This window comes from Rattus rattus, chromosome 8 (genome assembly GCF_011064425.1).
Source record: "Rattus rattus isolate New Zealand chromosome 8, Rrattus_CSIRO_v1, whole genome shotgun sequence".
NCBI lineage: Eukaryota > Metazoa > Chordata > Mammalia > Rodentia > Muridae > Rattus > Rattus rattus.
In genome coordinates this window covers 82,323,302-82,341,665 of record NC_046161.1, presented here as the reverse complement: position 1 = coordinate 82,341,665, position 18,364 = coordinate 82,323,302, and the positions used below count along the sequence as shown (strand labels likewise).

The window sequence follows — 18,364 nt, the reverse complement described above, 5'->3', positions numbered from 1 at the left end:
AAATATCTCTCACTCAGGAAACCTTCAGTATGTTTGTGTATGTATTTGTCTGTGCGTGCACATGCACACATGAGCATTTGCATGTGTGCATGCATGCATGTGTGTGAGTGTGTGTGTGTGTGTGTGTGTGTGTGTGTGTGTGTGTGTTCTTAGCTCATATTGACATTCTCTCAATGAAAAATAGGGTATTTCCACATAATAAAACAAGAAAAACAGTCTCAGTTCAGTTTTTCTCTTTCCATTCATACATTGTGAACTTAGAAGAAATGCAATTAAGAGACACATTAATTAGAATAAATATAATTATTATTCTCTATCCTATTTTATTCTGAAACACATAGTTATTTTGTGCACATTTCCTAACCAAATTAGAATTTAGTCATTAAAAAGTAAAATAATTGAAATGTTTTAAGATGTAAACATTTATGTCTTGCATAGATAACCTCTTAAATCTCAAAAGGCTAACAGATTTAAGTAGACAGAATGAAGGATCATTGAAATGGGAGTCCGTTTGTCCTGTGGAAGACCGATGCCCCAGTGTAGGGAAATGCTAATGCAGTGAGAGAGAATTGGGTGAGTGGGTCCAAGAGTACTCTCAAAGAAGTAGGGCAGAGGGAGTGGCATAGGGGGTTTGCAGAGGGGAAACTGAGAAGGGGGACATCATTTGAAATGTAAATAAATAAAATAATCAATAAGAAAAGAAAAAGAGAAGAAGAAAGTAGACAGGAATGATAGATGGTCTTGAAGATGACGTTGAGAAAATTATTGGCAGCTTTGGAAGAATCCAACTTCAGGATGTTTTAGAAACTGACAAAAATAAAGAAAAATCAAAGCATACAAAGATTCCTATCATAAAATAAGAGGGGCCAAAAGAACTGTAGGAGCAATAAAATAATGAGAAGTTCTGTGAAAACCTCTGTACTTAACCTGACCTAGCCAATGTCATCCTGATTTCACAGAAAGAGCCACTGCCTCAATAACCCACATTGGACAACTCACCACAATGTGGTGTGAGGGGGGATTTCTCTCCCCACTGAGCTATGCACTACTAATTATTCTGAAATGGGGAAGACATTGTATTTAATTGCGTTCTTCCTAATAAGATCTCCATAATTCAATGTATAGTTCTAAACTTAAGGTCACTCAGATGATGTAGTTAAAATGAATGTATAAAAAAGACAAAGTCATGAATGTGTTTAACAGACTTTTAGAGATGAGGGCTTATAAAGAGCAATACTAAACAGAGAATGATGAGGGCAGTACTCATTAGAATGTGTGTGTCCCTTTGTCTGTGTCTGTTTCTGTGTATGTCCGTATGTATGTATGTATGTATGTATGTATGTATGTATGTATGTATGTATGTATGTATGTATGTATATACATGTAAAAAGTTGTCAAAAACTTTAATAAAAGTTAAAAAAATAATTAGTATTTCATCTAAATTAACTACAGTTCTCTTCCAATGGCTCAAAAATCATTGTGAATGGGATTAGGAGGCCTATGGGGTTAAAGTGGTTGATGACTACAGGAACGCAATGTATCTGGGCACAGCAGAGCTGTCGCTCTTGAGTCACCCTGATTTTGGCAGCATACCCAGGATATTTGTAAGTGAAAGCCAGATGTCATGCTGATATGGAGAGTTTGGACAGAGTTCACTCTAGCTAAGGAATTACTGGCAGTCTATAACTTCTGAGAGAGGACATATTAATCAATTGTTAAAGTGTACTACCAGACAAGTGTCCATATGACAAATAGCAACCATATACACAAGAATATATGGAAGGGGCAAATTGGCCATGATGGAAAAGGAATAACAACAGGAAACAAAGCTACATGGAAAGGCAAGGAGAATAGACTTGGGAAGAGTTGTTGGCCAGTGAGGACCCATCAGCCCCTTCAAAAATCCCAGGCTCTTCTCAAATCTATTGGTTGTATTCCACTGCCCAATGGTATGAACTTGTTGCTAAAGGAACCCTCTAGTTCGGTCACAGACCATTGATATATCTGGCTTGGCCTGAAAGTTTCATCACCAGTGGACAGCTTTCATGATGCTGGATGCTGAACACTACTATGGACACTACTGGAGAGAAGTAGTCTTAACAATCTTATACAGCTGTGAAGCCTGTGAGCTACATTAACATTTGGAAGACATTTTCATTGGTACAATGGTATCATGAACACCATGGGAATATTGAGCCATGTTCTTCTACAAGTTGAAACATATACCTAACAAAGGACTTTTGTCAGACAAAGGACCTGAAATACTCTTAAAGTTTTAAAAACTATTATCCATGAATATTGAAGTTTATACTGTTCCTAAATTGACACTGAATAATTGAAACATTGCATGTATATATTTTTGTTGGTTGTTTTCTTAGTTTTTTTTTAGAATATTTGTTTCTAAGTGCAATGGATTCATGGATGCTATTCTAATACCTATTAAGCAAATTACAGTAATACCTGCACTAAAAATTATGATTATCTTTTTCTTACTTTTTGAGTTGTACCTTTTCTCACTAGGCAACGGGATATTTCTATTTGCTGTTCCATAGGATTAAGCCTGCTTTGCTTGTATAAATTCTTCACTACAATCATTATATTTGCTATTTTTGTATGTCAAACATGAATTCTGCATTCCTACTTTAATATTATGTCCCCATATTAAATCATATTTCAGTTGAATTCCTCAAATTAAGAAGTAAAATAGCACAAAATATGAACAAGTTAGCAGCAAATATCAAGAAGTCAATATAATAAAATACACATAATTCTCATATTTTGGATACTTCAAGTTGGCCTGTGAGAATTTCAAGAAAAATTTAAGGACAGAAGAATTTATCATAGAAATGTTATTAATATTTAATAACATAAAGAAATTAAGTCTCACTTATGGATAGGTTTGTCATAATACAATTAGAGGAGTTCACAAATAAAGTCATAGCATTTAAGACTCCAATACATTTTCCTACTGGGTCATTTTAGACCTTACAGTAAAAAAATCAGTGTATCTTATAAAATCATACATCTTAAAAGAATAAAAGTAACAGAATCTGAAAACTCAAGATGTATATAGTGCAAAATACTAAGCTTCCTTACTGAATCTCTTCATTTTGATATGCATGTACACTATTGGCAGGGGCATTAATTTCTTTTAAAAATATTCTGTTCATCAGTTTTATGTGCTTGTTTATACAAAGTATGTGCACATTAGAAAACTAGAGAACATCTCTGGACAGGATACTTTCTCTTTCTATCATGCAGGTTCTGAGGATTGAATTTATGTCATCAGGATTGCATGGCAAGAGCATTATCCTCTGAGTCATTTTGTCTGCCCTGTTAGTGCCATAATTTCTCAGAGAGTAATGTACTTAGATGCTCTTCAGTAAGATAATATGATATGAAGTATGCATTAATGTATTTTCTAGTGTTAAAATTCTGAGAAGTCACATATGATGATTACAACACTAATAAAAATTTCAAATGCAAAAATGTAAACCTGTTTAAGAAGAAACAAATGCTATTGCATTTTTCTTAGCCTTATATCCAAAAGAAAACTGAATCTGATGAAGACTTCCTCTTTAATGTTCTGCTCTTCTCAAGATCAGCTCTACATTATTACAGCTGTAAGTGGTTACTATTCTATTTCTAGGCTTTTAATATTATATCAACTGTCCACATTCTATCCTCAGTTACTTAAGCCAGTGCCATTACCCCCTTGGTCATTATTATATTTGGAAGTTATATTTTAATGTAGATAGACTGGTAGCTTATAAAACCCTTAAAACATTCTTAAAATTATTTATTCATGCCTGAAATTTATTTAATATATAGCTTTTAACCCTATGTCCATTTTATGAATAGAAATTTCATGACATATCTGAACCACCTAAAAAATAAAAATAAAAATGTATTATAAAAATATAAAAATAGTTCTGCACTTGAAATCCACTAAGTTGAGTGAAATCATTCTAATATCTTTCTGCCATCTTTCTCCCCATGCCCACATTTCCTTCCTTCTACCTCTATCATAGCTTCTTCCTCTTCATCTCTCTCTAATTATTTCACTGCAGTAGTAGTGAGTAAAGTGATATTGATTCTACTTTAAAGAATTTACAACCTAAACCTGTCTGAATATCATGTATTAATAAGAATGGGATCTAAATATGTGATAAAATATACAGATAAAATAAAAGTAGGAGGGAGAGGCAAAAAAGTCATAATTGAATTGGTTATTATTGCATGCTCACTGGCTAATATTGCATATGGAAATGTACCAATATTCACACTAATGTTGTATAATAAACTAAATTTGAGTAAATTCACAACCAGAAAAATTTGAGTACCATCAATATTCCAAGATTTTACACTTATATTTTTATGAATTTTATACATTTACATGTAGTATATGCATTGTTTTATATATTATTTAAATTTATTTAACACTTATAAATATGTTTATATACATATTATATGTTATTTACATATTTATATAAATTCCTATATTTGTCATTCGTGAAAAAGGGTTTTGCTATCCACTTATTCCAATGTCTATAGAATCAATATGGTTCTCTGAAACTTCATTTTGCTGTCATTATAACTTATGCTTCTCAATGATTATCAGAACAAAATAAAAATTCAAAATATGTTATGCTTAAGCATAATTGTTACAAATTACATACCTAACAAAAACTTACTTTAGTGGGTTATAAATTCTATAATATAGAAGATAATATTTAATTTTATAATTGAAATTAATTACTTGAATTACAGGTATCATGGTAGGAATTACAGATTAAGAGGATTTTTATACAGTCCAACAATATGAAAGGTTTTCCTTTTTTACTTAAATTTGAAAGGGACATCACTCATTTCTCATGGTAAGGGGTATAACATGTGGCCAGAATCCCTTAAAAGTTACTACAACCTCAAAATGAGTTGAACTTACTACATATTAAAAATAAACATAAAATATGAAATCAGTTTTAAATGTTTTATATATTAAAACAGTGGAAATAAATTAAACAAGGACAAATTTAATAACCCTTAAATTGGTTTTTAAGTGATTATTGATATTCAACATAAATATATTCAGTCCAATTCATATATAATAAATATATACTGTTAAATAAATGAAACAACAGAATTAATAGACTAAGAGCAATTGAAAGGAGATTCATAACTTTTCATGAAAAACAAATCTTAGAATGGAGCAAATTATACTATACTATTATAATTTATCCTAATATGTTATTACACAGTGATTTCTGAAATATTTCTCATGTGGCTTCTCAGCTGAGGAGCTGTTGAATTAAAAAGGCTGTTAAGTCAAGAGATCATAATGATGCCTGAGGTTTGGACCATTAGTGATTCGCCTCTTAATTATCATCTTTTATCATAGCCTTACCTCTCCATAGGCTTTGTTAAGGCTCCCATTTCTTCTGTGTTCCATGAAGTTAGCAAACACTAATATAAACCTATTTGCTATCATGCTATATTTCAAGCCATGACATTTACTGTGGATGTTTTAGCTAAGGAAGGGTCATTGACGAGATAAAACACAAAAGTTGACAGATGTGTGAAATATATTTAAAGGTGATTTAATTAGTACACAGCTTGCAGGTTTTAAAACATTTTGTAATGATTAAAAGCATAAAAGATACATACTTTAATAATCATAAGGGAATTATATATCAGTTTGATATTTAAAAAGGGAAAACCATATTATCCATGCTCATAGACTATATTGCACACTAAATCTAATGACAATTGACTTTCTTTGAATTTTATAAATCTATAGAAGCAATTTTCTTAACTTTATTTGTAAATTCACAATTGTCCACCCACCTTGATTCGTCTGAATTCTTCATATGTGATGGGCACATATAGTTACTTAGAGTTCCTAGATTTTATTACAGTTATTTCTTGTCTATACTTTAGAATACTATTCATTTTCCTTGAAAAAGTATTGCTAAGACTTTTTTCTTTGTTATCTGGTAAATATGTACTTCCTTTTATATCCCATCAAAATATATGGCTGGCATATTTTGATTTTCCAAAACCTTATAATGGATTCATCCTATCTAAAACATACTCATTATATTCTAATTTCTGAACACCATACTTCATTGGTTAAAACTACACTAGTAGCCAGATGAACAGTTGAACTTCTTAGCCAGTCTCCTCAATAATACATGCAGCCCACATTATACATTTTATGTTGCTTTTAGAAATAAGGAAATAATTAGAAGAATGAATGGGGAAATTCAGCTACTTCTGACTGACTTTTGAAAGTGATTATTTCAGGCCTTGTAGTCCCAAATGATAAGTCTGAAAATAAGAGACAACACATACCATACTTCTATGTGAACACTACCATACTTCTCCTGAATTCTCAATACCTACATTTATTTGCTGTTTGTATATGACACTAATCAGGAATTAGCAGAAGGAAGAACTCAGTGTTCCACAGACAATATTCAGAATACAAGGCTCAGTGTTCAATGGCAATAGTACCTTAGAGCATACTTTCCACCTAAAGTCATCTTCTTCTAGGACTCACCTAGTTGTGTCTCTGCAGTTTTGATTTCACACCAGCAGTCACCTGAGCAGTTGTGAAGCCCTGTCCTGAGGTTAACTTCTTCAGTTAATCTATGTCAGAAAGTAAACATTCCCTAAGGATGTTCATTAGTATACGAATATGCAGATGATGAAAATAAGCAATTATCTGTGCTAATTCCCCAGTTGCCAAGTTATTGTTTGAATGGTTCTGCTTATATATCCCAGTCATAAATATTTTGGATAAAATGAGCAGGTACATACTAAAGAATCAATACATATACCATGAGAATGGGAATGTGACATAGGCTCAATACATTGAAGTGTTGATGACATAGACTTCAAATGACAGTAAAGTGTCCACAATAATATATTAAAGAAGAAAGGAAAGTAAGATCCAATAAAGACGAGACCAGAAAGTCGATTTTCAGGGTAGTTGTCAAACTAGAAATCAGCATCACATAAATTGACCAAATTGTCAAAATTTTAGACATATGTTCATTTGATGATTGTGAGATTTTTTAAACCAACTGTACAATCAAAGAGATATGAAGTTGATGGGGTTGATGTTATAAAGTAGCTAGATGGATTCTCTCCCTGGTATTGCATTTACTTTTGTCTTTATGAAGGATATGTGATCACTTTCGTAAAGGAAATAGTACTGGACAATTATAGAAATTATATATACCAAAGATATTTGAATAAATGATTAAATATTGACAAGTGGATTGAAATGAATAATAACACTTGAAACAATGTTTCACTTAGTAAGTCTATTCTAATAAGTAAATATCATTCAGTTTAGATACGTGATTTTTCCTCATATTTCATTCAGGGCAGTACTGACATCCTTATTCCTTGAATGTAGATCGAGGGGTTGTACATGAGCATGACAATGATATAAAGCATGGAGGGCACTTTTCCTTGGCCTATGAAGATGCCTAATGATGTCTGTAAGTACATGAATGCAGCATACCCAAAGAGCACAGCAATGGTATAGGTGGGGGAGCAGTAGGTACTGAAGGCTTTATAAGTAGACTGAATGCTAAGGATAGTGGCAAAGATGAATATGTAAGAAGTGAGAATATCCAAGTTTGGGACAACAATGTGAAGTGTACCAAAACATAGAATCAAACATTCTTTAACACAAGAACTTCATCTGAAGTGGGGAAGTATTTTGTGGGGAAGATCATAGAAATGGTGGTTGATCACATATAAGTAACAGAACTGTTCTCTGATCATGAAGCATGTATGAGCTGATGTACAAATGGAACCAATAATATATTCAGCTAATACCAGGATAAAAGAAATCTAATAGATCATGGTCACATTGTAAACCAAGGAGATATATGGCAACCTATGAGTCATATACAATTGCAGATAACATGTGACACTCTGTGATGACCAAAATGAGGAAGAAAGAGAAATGAGCCATGTATTGAGGGTAATAGATGTGGTTGTTTTCTGTCACAATTAAGGACAGACTACTAAGGAAATACTACATGGATGTGTGCAGGTGGGAACTGATCTCACCCAGATTCCTGACCACAGTGACTATATAGTTTCTTATGAAGTGGAGAAAGAGTGGCAGCTGAAGTTCTGTCTTTTTAGAGAATTCAGTTACTATAAACTAATGAACCCTGCACTATTTTCCTGCTGCCATATCCTGTGTTAAAATTGTGAGGAAGAAAGAAATGTATTTCTATTATAATGATTTTCTTAATGTCTTAAATTTAGAATAAAAATTTTCATACCTGTAACCTTTAGCTATGTATAATTATAACCTATTTATGTTTATTAAACATAAAGAAACATATGTTAACAAGATTTCTTAATTTAATATTTAACTGGCATTATTTTTAAAAAAAAAAAGAATGTATGCAATATGAAATACAGCCCATGGTCTCAACAGGATGTGTATAATGGATGTATGTATGCCTGAATATGTAGGTATGTATGTGCATATATATTCATATACATACACATATGCATATATTTACATACCTATACTTGTGGTACGTGTGTGTGTTTCTGTGTAGGTTTTGAATTTGAGAATAAACTGGGAGCAGAAGAGAAGTTGTATGGGAGTGAATTAAGTGGAAATGATAAAAATAGAGTGCTTTTATATAAAATTATAAGAATAGTAAATTAAATTAAAAGCTATTTTGGGGCTTGCAAGATTGAATTCTTAAAGTCAGTGAAAATGACCAAATATCTGAAATTATACCCTTCCTGAAACCAATACCTCAACCTTTCCAAAATTCTCTAAGAAATGAGCAAAGCTCTTCTTTACAGAAATTTCCTATTCATATATTTTTTTAAATGTGTCAATAAAGTTATCAAATATTTTTATTAATTAAACCTCTTCAGTTTCACTTTCATACATGCAAAAAATATGCTCTAATTATTCTCAACTTTGGTGTCTGGCAATGACCACTGTCATCTGCACAATTACTAACGTTCTTGCATTTTTTGTTTGTTTATTGGATTTTGTTTAGCTATCCACTAAGTGTAGCCAAAACAATTTATATTGCTATACTTCTAAGCTATCCATTGAAGATTATCAATGAGTTCACACTTCATGAGAATAACTAGTACTCTCTGAAATACTTTCAGTAGCCATTAGCTCACACAGAAGTATGTAGAACTTCAGCAGCAGCAGCTCCCCTGCCCAGAACTAATTGGCTAAGCCATTCTTGTGTAAGACTAGTGCAAACAACCAGAGTTATTCTGGGTTCCAGAATATAATAGTAACATGTCCCAGAAATGTTATTTGATATTGAATATTATTAAACTTTAACAGCATGTATAACACCTAGCATACAATCAACTGAATAGTATAATCTACATTTGAGCCATTAATTGCTTCTGGACCAATTTGTGAAAATAGCAGAATCAGTTGTGGTTAAATAGTGACACACAATGTCAATGTCATTATATTCCTACCTACATCCAGTCATTTAATAGTGGCACCTGTGCTCAGGTACCACACATCTGCCTGGTCACATTTTCCTGGGCAAATGTCCTGAACAGCATTCTCTCAAAATTCTGTCTATAGAATGTTCCATCTCTTATTTCCTTACTTAGTTTGAGGCTATCAGTTTTGTTATTGACAGGTACCACATCGGTATAGATACAAGATAATTTCTCTATGGGTAATCAGATACCATATTCTGGCTTCTGACAAGGAAAGAACATAGTATACATACATGTGTGAAACAAAAGATCAATAAAAATAAACTTGAAAATTAAATAAGTGATTACAGAAAGTATACAAACATGTATAAGACTGCTTTATAATGAACTAAAAACACGAAAATCTTAGCAGCATAAAATTTTGAATATCTGTCTAAATTAAATTGTAAACATTTTGAATGTATTTTTATTTTATTATTTGGAACATTGTTCTTTGTTTTCATTAAACTTCACAGAATTATTATAGAACTTTGAAAATTATCTATGCAAAGCAAAATTGGTCCTCAATAATCATAAGCACAAACTAAAACTATTGGAGTCTATCTGTTACATTTTCTCACAGTTGTTTAAAATTGAGAATTTGATATGAAGATCACACACAGAGTTAGAAAGAGCAATTCACAAATTCATTTGGAATAACAAAAAAAAAAAAGAAAACCAGGATAACAAAAACTATTCTCAACATTACCCCTAACTGGAAATTGTATTACAGAGCAATAGTGATTAAAAACTGCATGGTGTTGGTGCAGAGACAGGCAGATAGATCAATGGAATAGAAGACCCAGAAATGAACCCACACACTTATGATCACTAGATCTTTGACAAAGGAGCTAAAATCATCCAGTGGGGGGGGGGGGTAGCATTGTCAACAAATGGTGCTGGTTGAACTGGAGGTCAGCATGTGGAAGAATGCAAATTGATCCATTCGTAACTCCCTGAACAAAACTCAAGACCAAGTGGATCAAGAATCTTCATGTAAAACTAGATACAATGAAACTAATAGAAGAGAAAGTGGAGAAAGAGCATTGAACATATTTCACAAGGGAAAATTTCCTGAAAAGAACACTAGGAACTTATGCTCTAAAATCAACAGTCGACAAATGGGACATCATAAAATTTCAAAGCTTCTGTAAGGCAAAGGACACTGCCAATAGGACAAAATGGCAACCAACAGTTTAGAAAAACATCTTTCTCAATTCTACATCTTATACAGGACTGATATTCAATATATACAATGAATTCAAGAAGATAGACTCCAGAGAAGCAAATAAACCTATTAAAAATAGGGTACTCTTCTTAGGTGAATTTATTTCTTTTTGGTCTAGATTTTTCAGGGGTGCTGTCAAGCTGATAGTGTGTGCTTTCTCCAGTTTTTGTTTGCAGACACTCAGAGTTATGAGTTTTCCTCTTAGCTCTGCTTTCATTGCATTTTATAAGTTTGGGGTTATTGTGCCTTCAATTTAATTAAATCCTAAAAAGTCTTTAATTTCTTTCTTTATTTCTTCAATGACCAAATTGTTATTGATTAGAGTGTTGTTCAGCTTCCCTATGTGTGTGGATGTCCTATTGATTTTATCGTTATTGAAGATGTGCCATAGTCCGTGGTCATTTGATAGGATGCATGGGAAGAGGAGTAGATGGCAGGAAATAATCAAACACAGAAGAAACAAATCAACCAAGTAGAAACAAAAAGAACTATACAAAGAATCAACAAAACCAGGAGCTGGTTCTCTGTAGAAACAACAAAATACATAAACCCTTACCTAGAGAAACCAGAGGGCAGATAGACAGTATCCAAATCAATAAATCAGAAATAAAAATGGAGACATAACAACAGAAACTGAGGAAATTGAAAAAAATTATCAAATCCTACAACAAAAGGCTGTACTCATAAAACTAAATAATAGGGGTTGGGATTTAGCTCAGTGGTAGAGCGCTTGCCCTAGCAAATGCAAGGCCTTGGGTTCGGTCCTCAGCTCCAAAAAATAAAATAAAATAAAATAAATAAATAAATAAATAAATAAATAAATAAATAAATAAATAAATAAATAAAAATATGGATGAAATGGATAATTTTCTAGACAGACAACAGGAACCAAAGTAAAATCAGGAACAGATAAACCACCTTAATATTCCTATAAACCCTAAAGACATAGGCGCAGTCATTAAAAGTCTCCCAACCAAAAAAAAGCCCAGGATCAGATGGGTTTAGTGCAAAATTCTATCAGATCTTCAAAAACAACCTCATATCAATACTCTTCAAAACATTACACAAAATAGAAATAGAAGGAGCTCTGCCCAATTGATTCTATGAAGCCATAATTGCACTTACACGTAAACCACACAAAGACCCAACAGAATTTCAGACCAATTTCCCTCATGAATATCAATTCAAAAATTCTCACAAACCAAATCCAAGAACATATCAAAATGATCATTTATGATGATCAAGTAGACCTCCACATAAAACCAGACAACCTGAAACAAATAGAAGGAAAAATGGGGAAGAGCCTCGAACACATAGACACAGAGGAAAAAAATCCTGAACAGAATGCCAATGGCTTATGCTCTAAGATAAAGAATCGACAAATGGGACTTCATAAAATTGCAAAGCTTATGTAAGGCAAAGGGAACTGTCAATAGGACAAAACCGCAACCAACAGATTGGGAAAGGTCTTTACCAATCCTATATCAGGAAGAGGACTAATATCTAATACATACAAGGAACTCAAGAAGTTTGTCTCCAGAAAAATCAAATAATCCAATTTAAAAAATGGGGTACATAACTAAATAAAGAATTGTCAACTGAGGAATACTGAATGGCTGAACAGCATCTAAACAAATGTTCAACATCTTTAGTCATCAGAAAAATGCAAATCAAAATAACCCTGAGATTCTACCTCATACCAGTCAGGATGGCTAAAGTAAAACCTCAGGTGCCAGTAAATGCCAGCGAGAATGTGAAGAAAGAGGAACACTCCTCGTTTGTTGGTGCGATTGCAAGCTGGTACAACTACTCTGGAAATCTATCCGGTGGTTCTGCAGAAAATTGGACATATTACTATCTGAGAACCCAGCTATACCACTCCTGGGCACACACCGAAAAGATGCTCCAATATACAACAAAGACACATGCTCCACTATGACATAGCAGTCTTATTTGTCATAGCCAAAAGCTGGAAAGAACCCAAATATCCTTCAACAGAGGAATAGATACAGAAAATGTGGTATATTTACACAATGGAGTACTACACACCGATTAAAAAACAATGAATACCTGATTCTTAGGCGAATGTATGTAACTAGAAAATATCATCCTGAGGTGAGGTAACCTAATCTCAGAAAAATGCATATAGTAAGTCCTCACTGCTAAGTGCATATTAGCACAAAAAGTTCAGATCATCCAAGATAGAGTCCACAGACCACATGAAGCTCAAAAAGGATGATCAAAAGCAGATGCTTCACTCCTTCTTAAAAGAGGGAGCAAAAATATTCATAGGAGGCGATATGGAAGCAAAGTTTGGAGCAGAGTCTGAAGGAATGACCATTCAGAGCCTGTCCCACATATGCCTCATATATATATATATATATATATATATATATATATATATATATATATATATATACAGCCACCAATACTAGATAAGATTGATGAAACTAAGAAGTGGATGATGACAGGAACCAGATATAGATGTCTCCTGAGAGACACAGCTAGAGCATGTCAAATACAGAGGCGAAAGCTCACAGCCAACCATTGAACTGAGAATGGGATCTCCATTAGAGGAGTTAGAGAAAGGATTGAAAGAGCTGAAGGGCCTTGCAACCCCATAAGAGCAACAATGCCAACCAACCAGAACTTCCAGGGACTAAACCACTACCCAAGACCATCCATAAACTGATCCATGGCTCCAAGTGCATTTGTAGCAGAGGATGGCCTTGTTGAGCACCAATGGAAGAAGTCCTTGGTCCTGCCAAAGTTGGACCCCCAGTGTAAGGGAATGTCAGGGGGTGGGAATGGGGTGTGGATGTGGAGGGGAATGCCCTAATAGAAGAAAGGGAGAGGGATGGGATAGGGGCTATGTCTGAGAACCAGGGAAAGGGAATAATATTTGAAATGTAAATAAAAAAACATCCAATAAAAAAGAAAAAAAGAGTGAGGGAAGAGCATGTTATTAGGAAATGTCTTCCTTTATCTTCTGAACAATATTTTTTGGACAGACCTGAAGAATAATGATGTCAAAAGAGTCATTGTTAACACCTAAATTAAAATATAAATTTTTGGCATCCAGTAATCACAGAAACTATTGGATGGAGAAATCACACAAAACACTTTGTTATTTTTCTCAGCAGGAGATTTGGGGACTCAGGTACCACTGAAGGTGAAGGTCACTAAAAGCCAATAAAACTTTTTTTTTATGATCCTATACAATTCTTTGCTCTTTTTTGATATTTTCTTTATTTGCATTTCAAATGTTATCCCCTTTCCTGGTTTCCCCTCAGGAAATTCCCCTGTATCATCACCCTTCTCCCTCTGCTTCTATGAGGGTGCTCCCCCACCAACCCACCTACTTCCTCCCCCAGCCCTGGCATTTCCCTACACTGGGGCATAGAACCTTCACAGGACCAAGGGCCTCTCCTCCCAACAAGGCTACTCTCTGCTACATATATGGCTGAATCCATGGGTCAATCCATATGCACTCTTTGGTTGGTGGTTTAGTTCCTAGGAGCTCTGGAGTTTCTGGTTGGTTGATATTATTGTTCTTCCTATGGGGTTACAAATTAAAACTTTCAAATGAGCTGGTTACTTCCTAAGACAAGTGATTTGAATTCCTGCTCATTAGTTCTAACAGCAAAATAGGAGTTTCTTTCCATGTAGTTCTTTGTGTAGGATTCAGGTCGTGTAGGCTGCCACTATAAAAAATTAAATGAACTAATACCTAAGAGGCACTCTTAGTAATTAATTCGTTTAATTACTAAGTAATTAATTAGTAAGGAATTAATAAGTAATTAAGTTATTCTTAGTTAATTAGCTATGTTTATATTACTCTAACATAATCTTTAGAATTTTAGTCTAACTGGGAGTTTCACATTCTCTTTGAAATCTAGCAATCATGTTGGATGTCAGTTGTCTTTTAAAATACACCTGGTTATTAGATTCTGATTGATAAGACAATACTTTCTGTGTCTTATCATTATAAGCATTAAACTTCCAATTAGTATACAGTACTAGCTCAGGCTAGCCTGTCTAAAACTGTCAAAAACATGCCTTCTAATAAGTGAGAGCATTTCTTCTTCCATTTACAGGAACGTACCACATACAGGGAGGTGGATCCTCCATGCAAGAAACTTAATGATGATTTATATTTGAGAACCATGCCAGGAAAGTCTAGTTCTTTCTTTTTAGTAAACTTTCCTAAAAGAGAAACTAAGAAAGTTAAATCCTAGGTTATTTACACTATCTTGCTCTTTCATGGAAACATGTTGAAAGTCTCTTTTTCTGAAGCTTCTTCTCCTCCAGATAATAACTTTCAGAGTGGCACATGTTACTAGTCATAAAACAATTTTATAATTTTATTTTTTCCTATGTGAATAGCTGATACAGATAAAAGTTACAGTGAAAAAATAAACTTCTGAGTCTGAAACTCAGAAAGGTAGGCAAAAAAGTAGGGTAACTCTACATGAGGAAGAAACATGATTACAGATTGTAGGGAAGTGAGTAGGAGTCAAGCAGTATCAATAACAATGTTGAACAGATAACCACAGTGGTACAAAGTACACCCATTCTTCTTTTTCATTGCCTTGTATGTTAAGATAGTGTAATCACCTTGTGTGTAGGACTCTAACAGATTCTGTCCTTTGCTTATAGTAACACTATTTGTAGTTCTAGATAATGTTATGAAAATCAGAATTTTTGATTGTTATGCATTTTTGATTGCTTAACTTACACAAGAAAGCAAAATATTTTAAAATAATTTGTGAATTAACCAAAAAAAGACATCTACAATTGTTGAGATAATCAAAGGATAGAAAAGAAATTTTAATCCCAACTTAATAGGCTTGCCTAATAGAGCAGTATTAATATATGTAAGTATAACCAACCAGACAAAGGAATTTAAAATACCTTCAGGAGAGGATTAAGTGACTAACTGTGAATGAACACAGGTTTTACTAGAGAATAACATTTCTCCATGGATATGAATCTGAGAATCCTCTTCTACATTGGTACATTTTCCAAATAAAAATGGACAACTAAGAATCACATATTTAGGGTTATCAAATTCTGCTTATAGAGTATATCTTCCAGCAGTAATTGCCAAGAAAATCTATTCTTTGTTTTGAGGAAACATCTTTCGTAGTAACCTTTTGAGGGCAACTTTGACTTCTTTATTTCTCAGGCTGTAGATCATGGGATTCAACATCGGCACAACAATGGTATAAAATACAGATGACACCTTCCCTTGTTCCATGGAGCTGATTGAAGATGGCTGTAGATACATGAATGTTGTAGAACCAAAGAAAAGAGCAACAGCCAAGATGTGGGAGCTGCAGGTGCTAAAGGCCTTAAATCTTCCCCCAGAGGATTTAATGTGCAGGATGCTGACAATGATGAAGACATAAGAGCTAATGATGGTCATGACTGGTACAATAATATTAAATGCACTGATGGAGTGTCCTAGTACTTCGTTGATAAAAGCACTAGAGCAAGATAGCTCAAGTAATGGGAAAAGATCACAAAAATAGTGATTTATTTTATCAGCCTTACAGAAAAACACTCTTACCAGGAAGACTGTGTGAGCTGTAGCACTGAGTAAGCCAACACCATACACCATAGCTACCATCAACAAACAGACTTGAAAGGACATGGATACATTGTATAGCAAAGGGTTAGAGATAGCCACAAAACGGTCATATGCCATTGCACCCAGCATGTGACATTCTGCAACAACAAAAACACAGAAGAAATAGAACTGAACTATGCATTCTGGGTATGAGATGAAATTCTTCTCTGTCACAAAGTTCAGCAGCATTTTTGGAATAATGACAGTGGATTGACAATAGTCAATAAAGGACAGACTGCTGAGCAAATAATACATAGGTGTATGCAGCTGAGAACTAAACAGAATCAAGATGACCATACCCAGATTTCCAACAACTGTAATCAAATAGACTGCTAAGAAGATAAAGAATAGAGGCAATTGGAGCTTGGGATTCTCTGTTAAACCAGCGAGGATGAACTGAGCCACTGAGGTCTGATTTACTTCTTCCATGGTGTTCTGGGAAGTATATAAAAAAAAATAGAGAGAGAGAAGACAAATTTTGAGTATCCATTCTTCTATCACTCAATGAAGTTTGAAACATAATTAAAATATTTTCAGATACCTGCAATCATCTGCCATCCTCTTTTTAATTTGAGCAATCAGAGATTTTGCAGTCCTGGAGAAAGGAGACATGCAAATACAATCATACCTATGTTACATACTTGTGATTTTTATTGGTACCAATTTCTTACCATGTTTCCATTCATTTCAAACCATTCTACCAAATGGGACCTCATTAAATCGCAAAGCTTCTGTAAGGCAAAGAGCACTGTCAATACGACAAAAACAGCAACCAACAGATTGGGAAAAGTTCTTAGTAGACTTTCTTTCTTTCTTTCTTTCTTTCTTTCTTTCTTTCTTTCTTTCATTCTTTCTTTCTTTTTTTTTTTTTTTAAGATGGGGACCGAACTCAGGGCCTTGACCTTGCTAGGCAAGCGCTCTACCACTGAGCTAAATCCCCAACCCCAGATTTGGAAAAGATCTTTACCAATCCTACATTTGATAGAGGGCTAATATCCAATACATACAAAGAACTCAAGAAGTTAGACTCCAGAGAAGCAAGTAACACTATTAAAAATGGGGACCGAACTAAACAAAGCATTCTCAACTGAGGAATATGGAGTGGCTGAGAAGCACCTACAAGATACAACCCTGAGATTCAATTTCACACTCATCAGAATGGCTAAGATCAAACACTAAGATGACAGCAGATGCTAGCAACGATGTGTACTAAGAGGAACACTCCTCCATTGTTGGTGGGATTGCAAGCTGGTACAACCTCTCTGGAAATCCGTCGGGCAGTTTCTCAGAAAATTGGACATAGTAATACCTGAGGATCCAACTATACCACTTCTGGACATATATCCAAAAGGTGCTCCAACATATAACAAGGACACATGCTCCACTATGTTCATATCAGTCTTATTTATTATAGCCAGAAGCTGGAAAGAACCCAAATGTCATTAAAGGGAGGAATAGACACAGAAAATGTGGTACATTTACATAATGGAGTACTATTTTAATTGAAGTATTGCTTTATTAAAAGCAATGACTTCAGGAAACAATCAGGCTAACGGATGGAAGTAGAAAATATCATCCTTACTGAGGTAAACCAATGACAAAAGAACACACATGGCATGCACTAACTGATCAGTGGATATTAGCCCAAAAGCTCAAAATACCCAAGTTACAATGCACAGACCACATGTAGTTCAGGAATAAGGAAGACCATAGTATGGGTGTTTCAGTCCTTCTTAAAAGGAGAAACAAAAAACTCACAGAAGGTAGAGGGTGTAAGAGACTTGGTGTAAGAAGAAAGGAGAGGAGGTTGAAAACAGGGTAAGGAACTGATATGGGAGGAGACTACGATGACATATATAGGGTCAGGAATTTGAAAAGAGGTGTGTAGCAATGAGGAATTGGGAACTGGGGGTAACCCCCAGCAAGGCCAAGACAATATCCAGAGGTTAGGCAAGGTCCTCATTTGAGGGATTGTGCAACCCACTCATCTCCAA

At 34.2% G+C, this 18,364-nt stretch overlaps 1 protein-coding gene and 1 pseudogene across 1 annotated transcript; both read right to left on the bottom strand.

Annotated features, from left to right (window-relative positions):
• Nucleotides 1-7,375: 7,375 nt before the first annotated feature.
• On the bottom strand, nt 7,376-8,456 carry LOC116908229 (annotated as a pseudogene).
• Nucleotides 8,457-15,854: 7,398 nt separating this feature from the next.
• LOC116907425 (olfactory receptor 150-like) lies at nt 15,855-16,799 on the bottom strand. Its single transcript, XM_032910392.1, has one exon. The coding sequence runs from the start codon at nt 16,797-16,799 to the stop codon at nt 15,855-15,857; it is 945 nt and encodes a 314-aa protein (XP_032766283.1).
• Nucleotides 16,800-18,364: the final 1,565 nt, after the last annotated feature.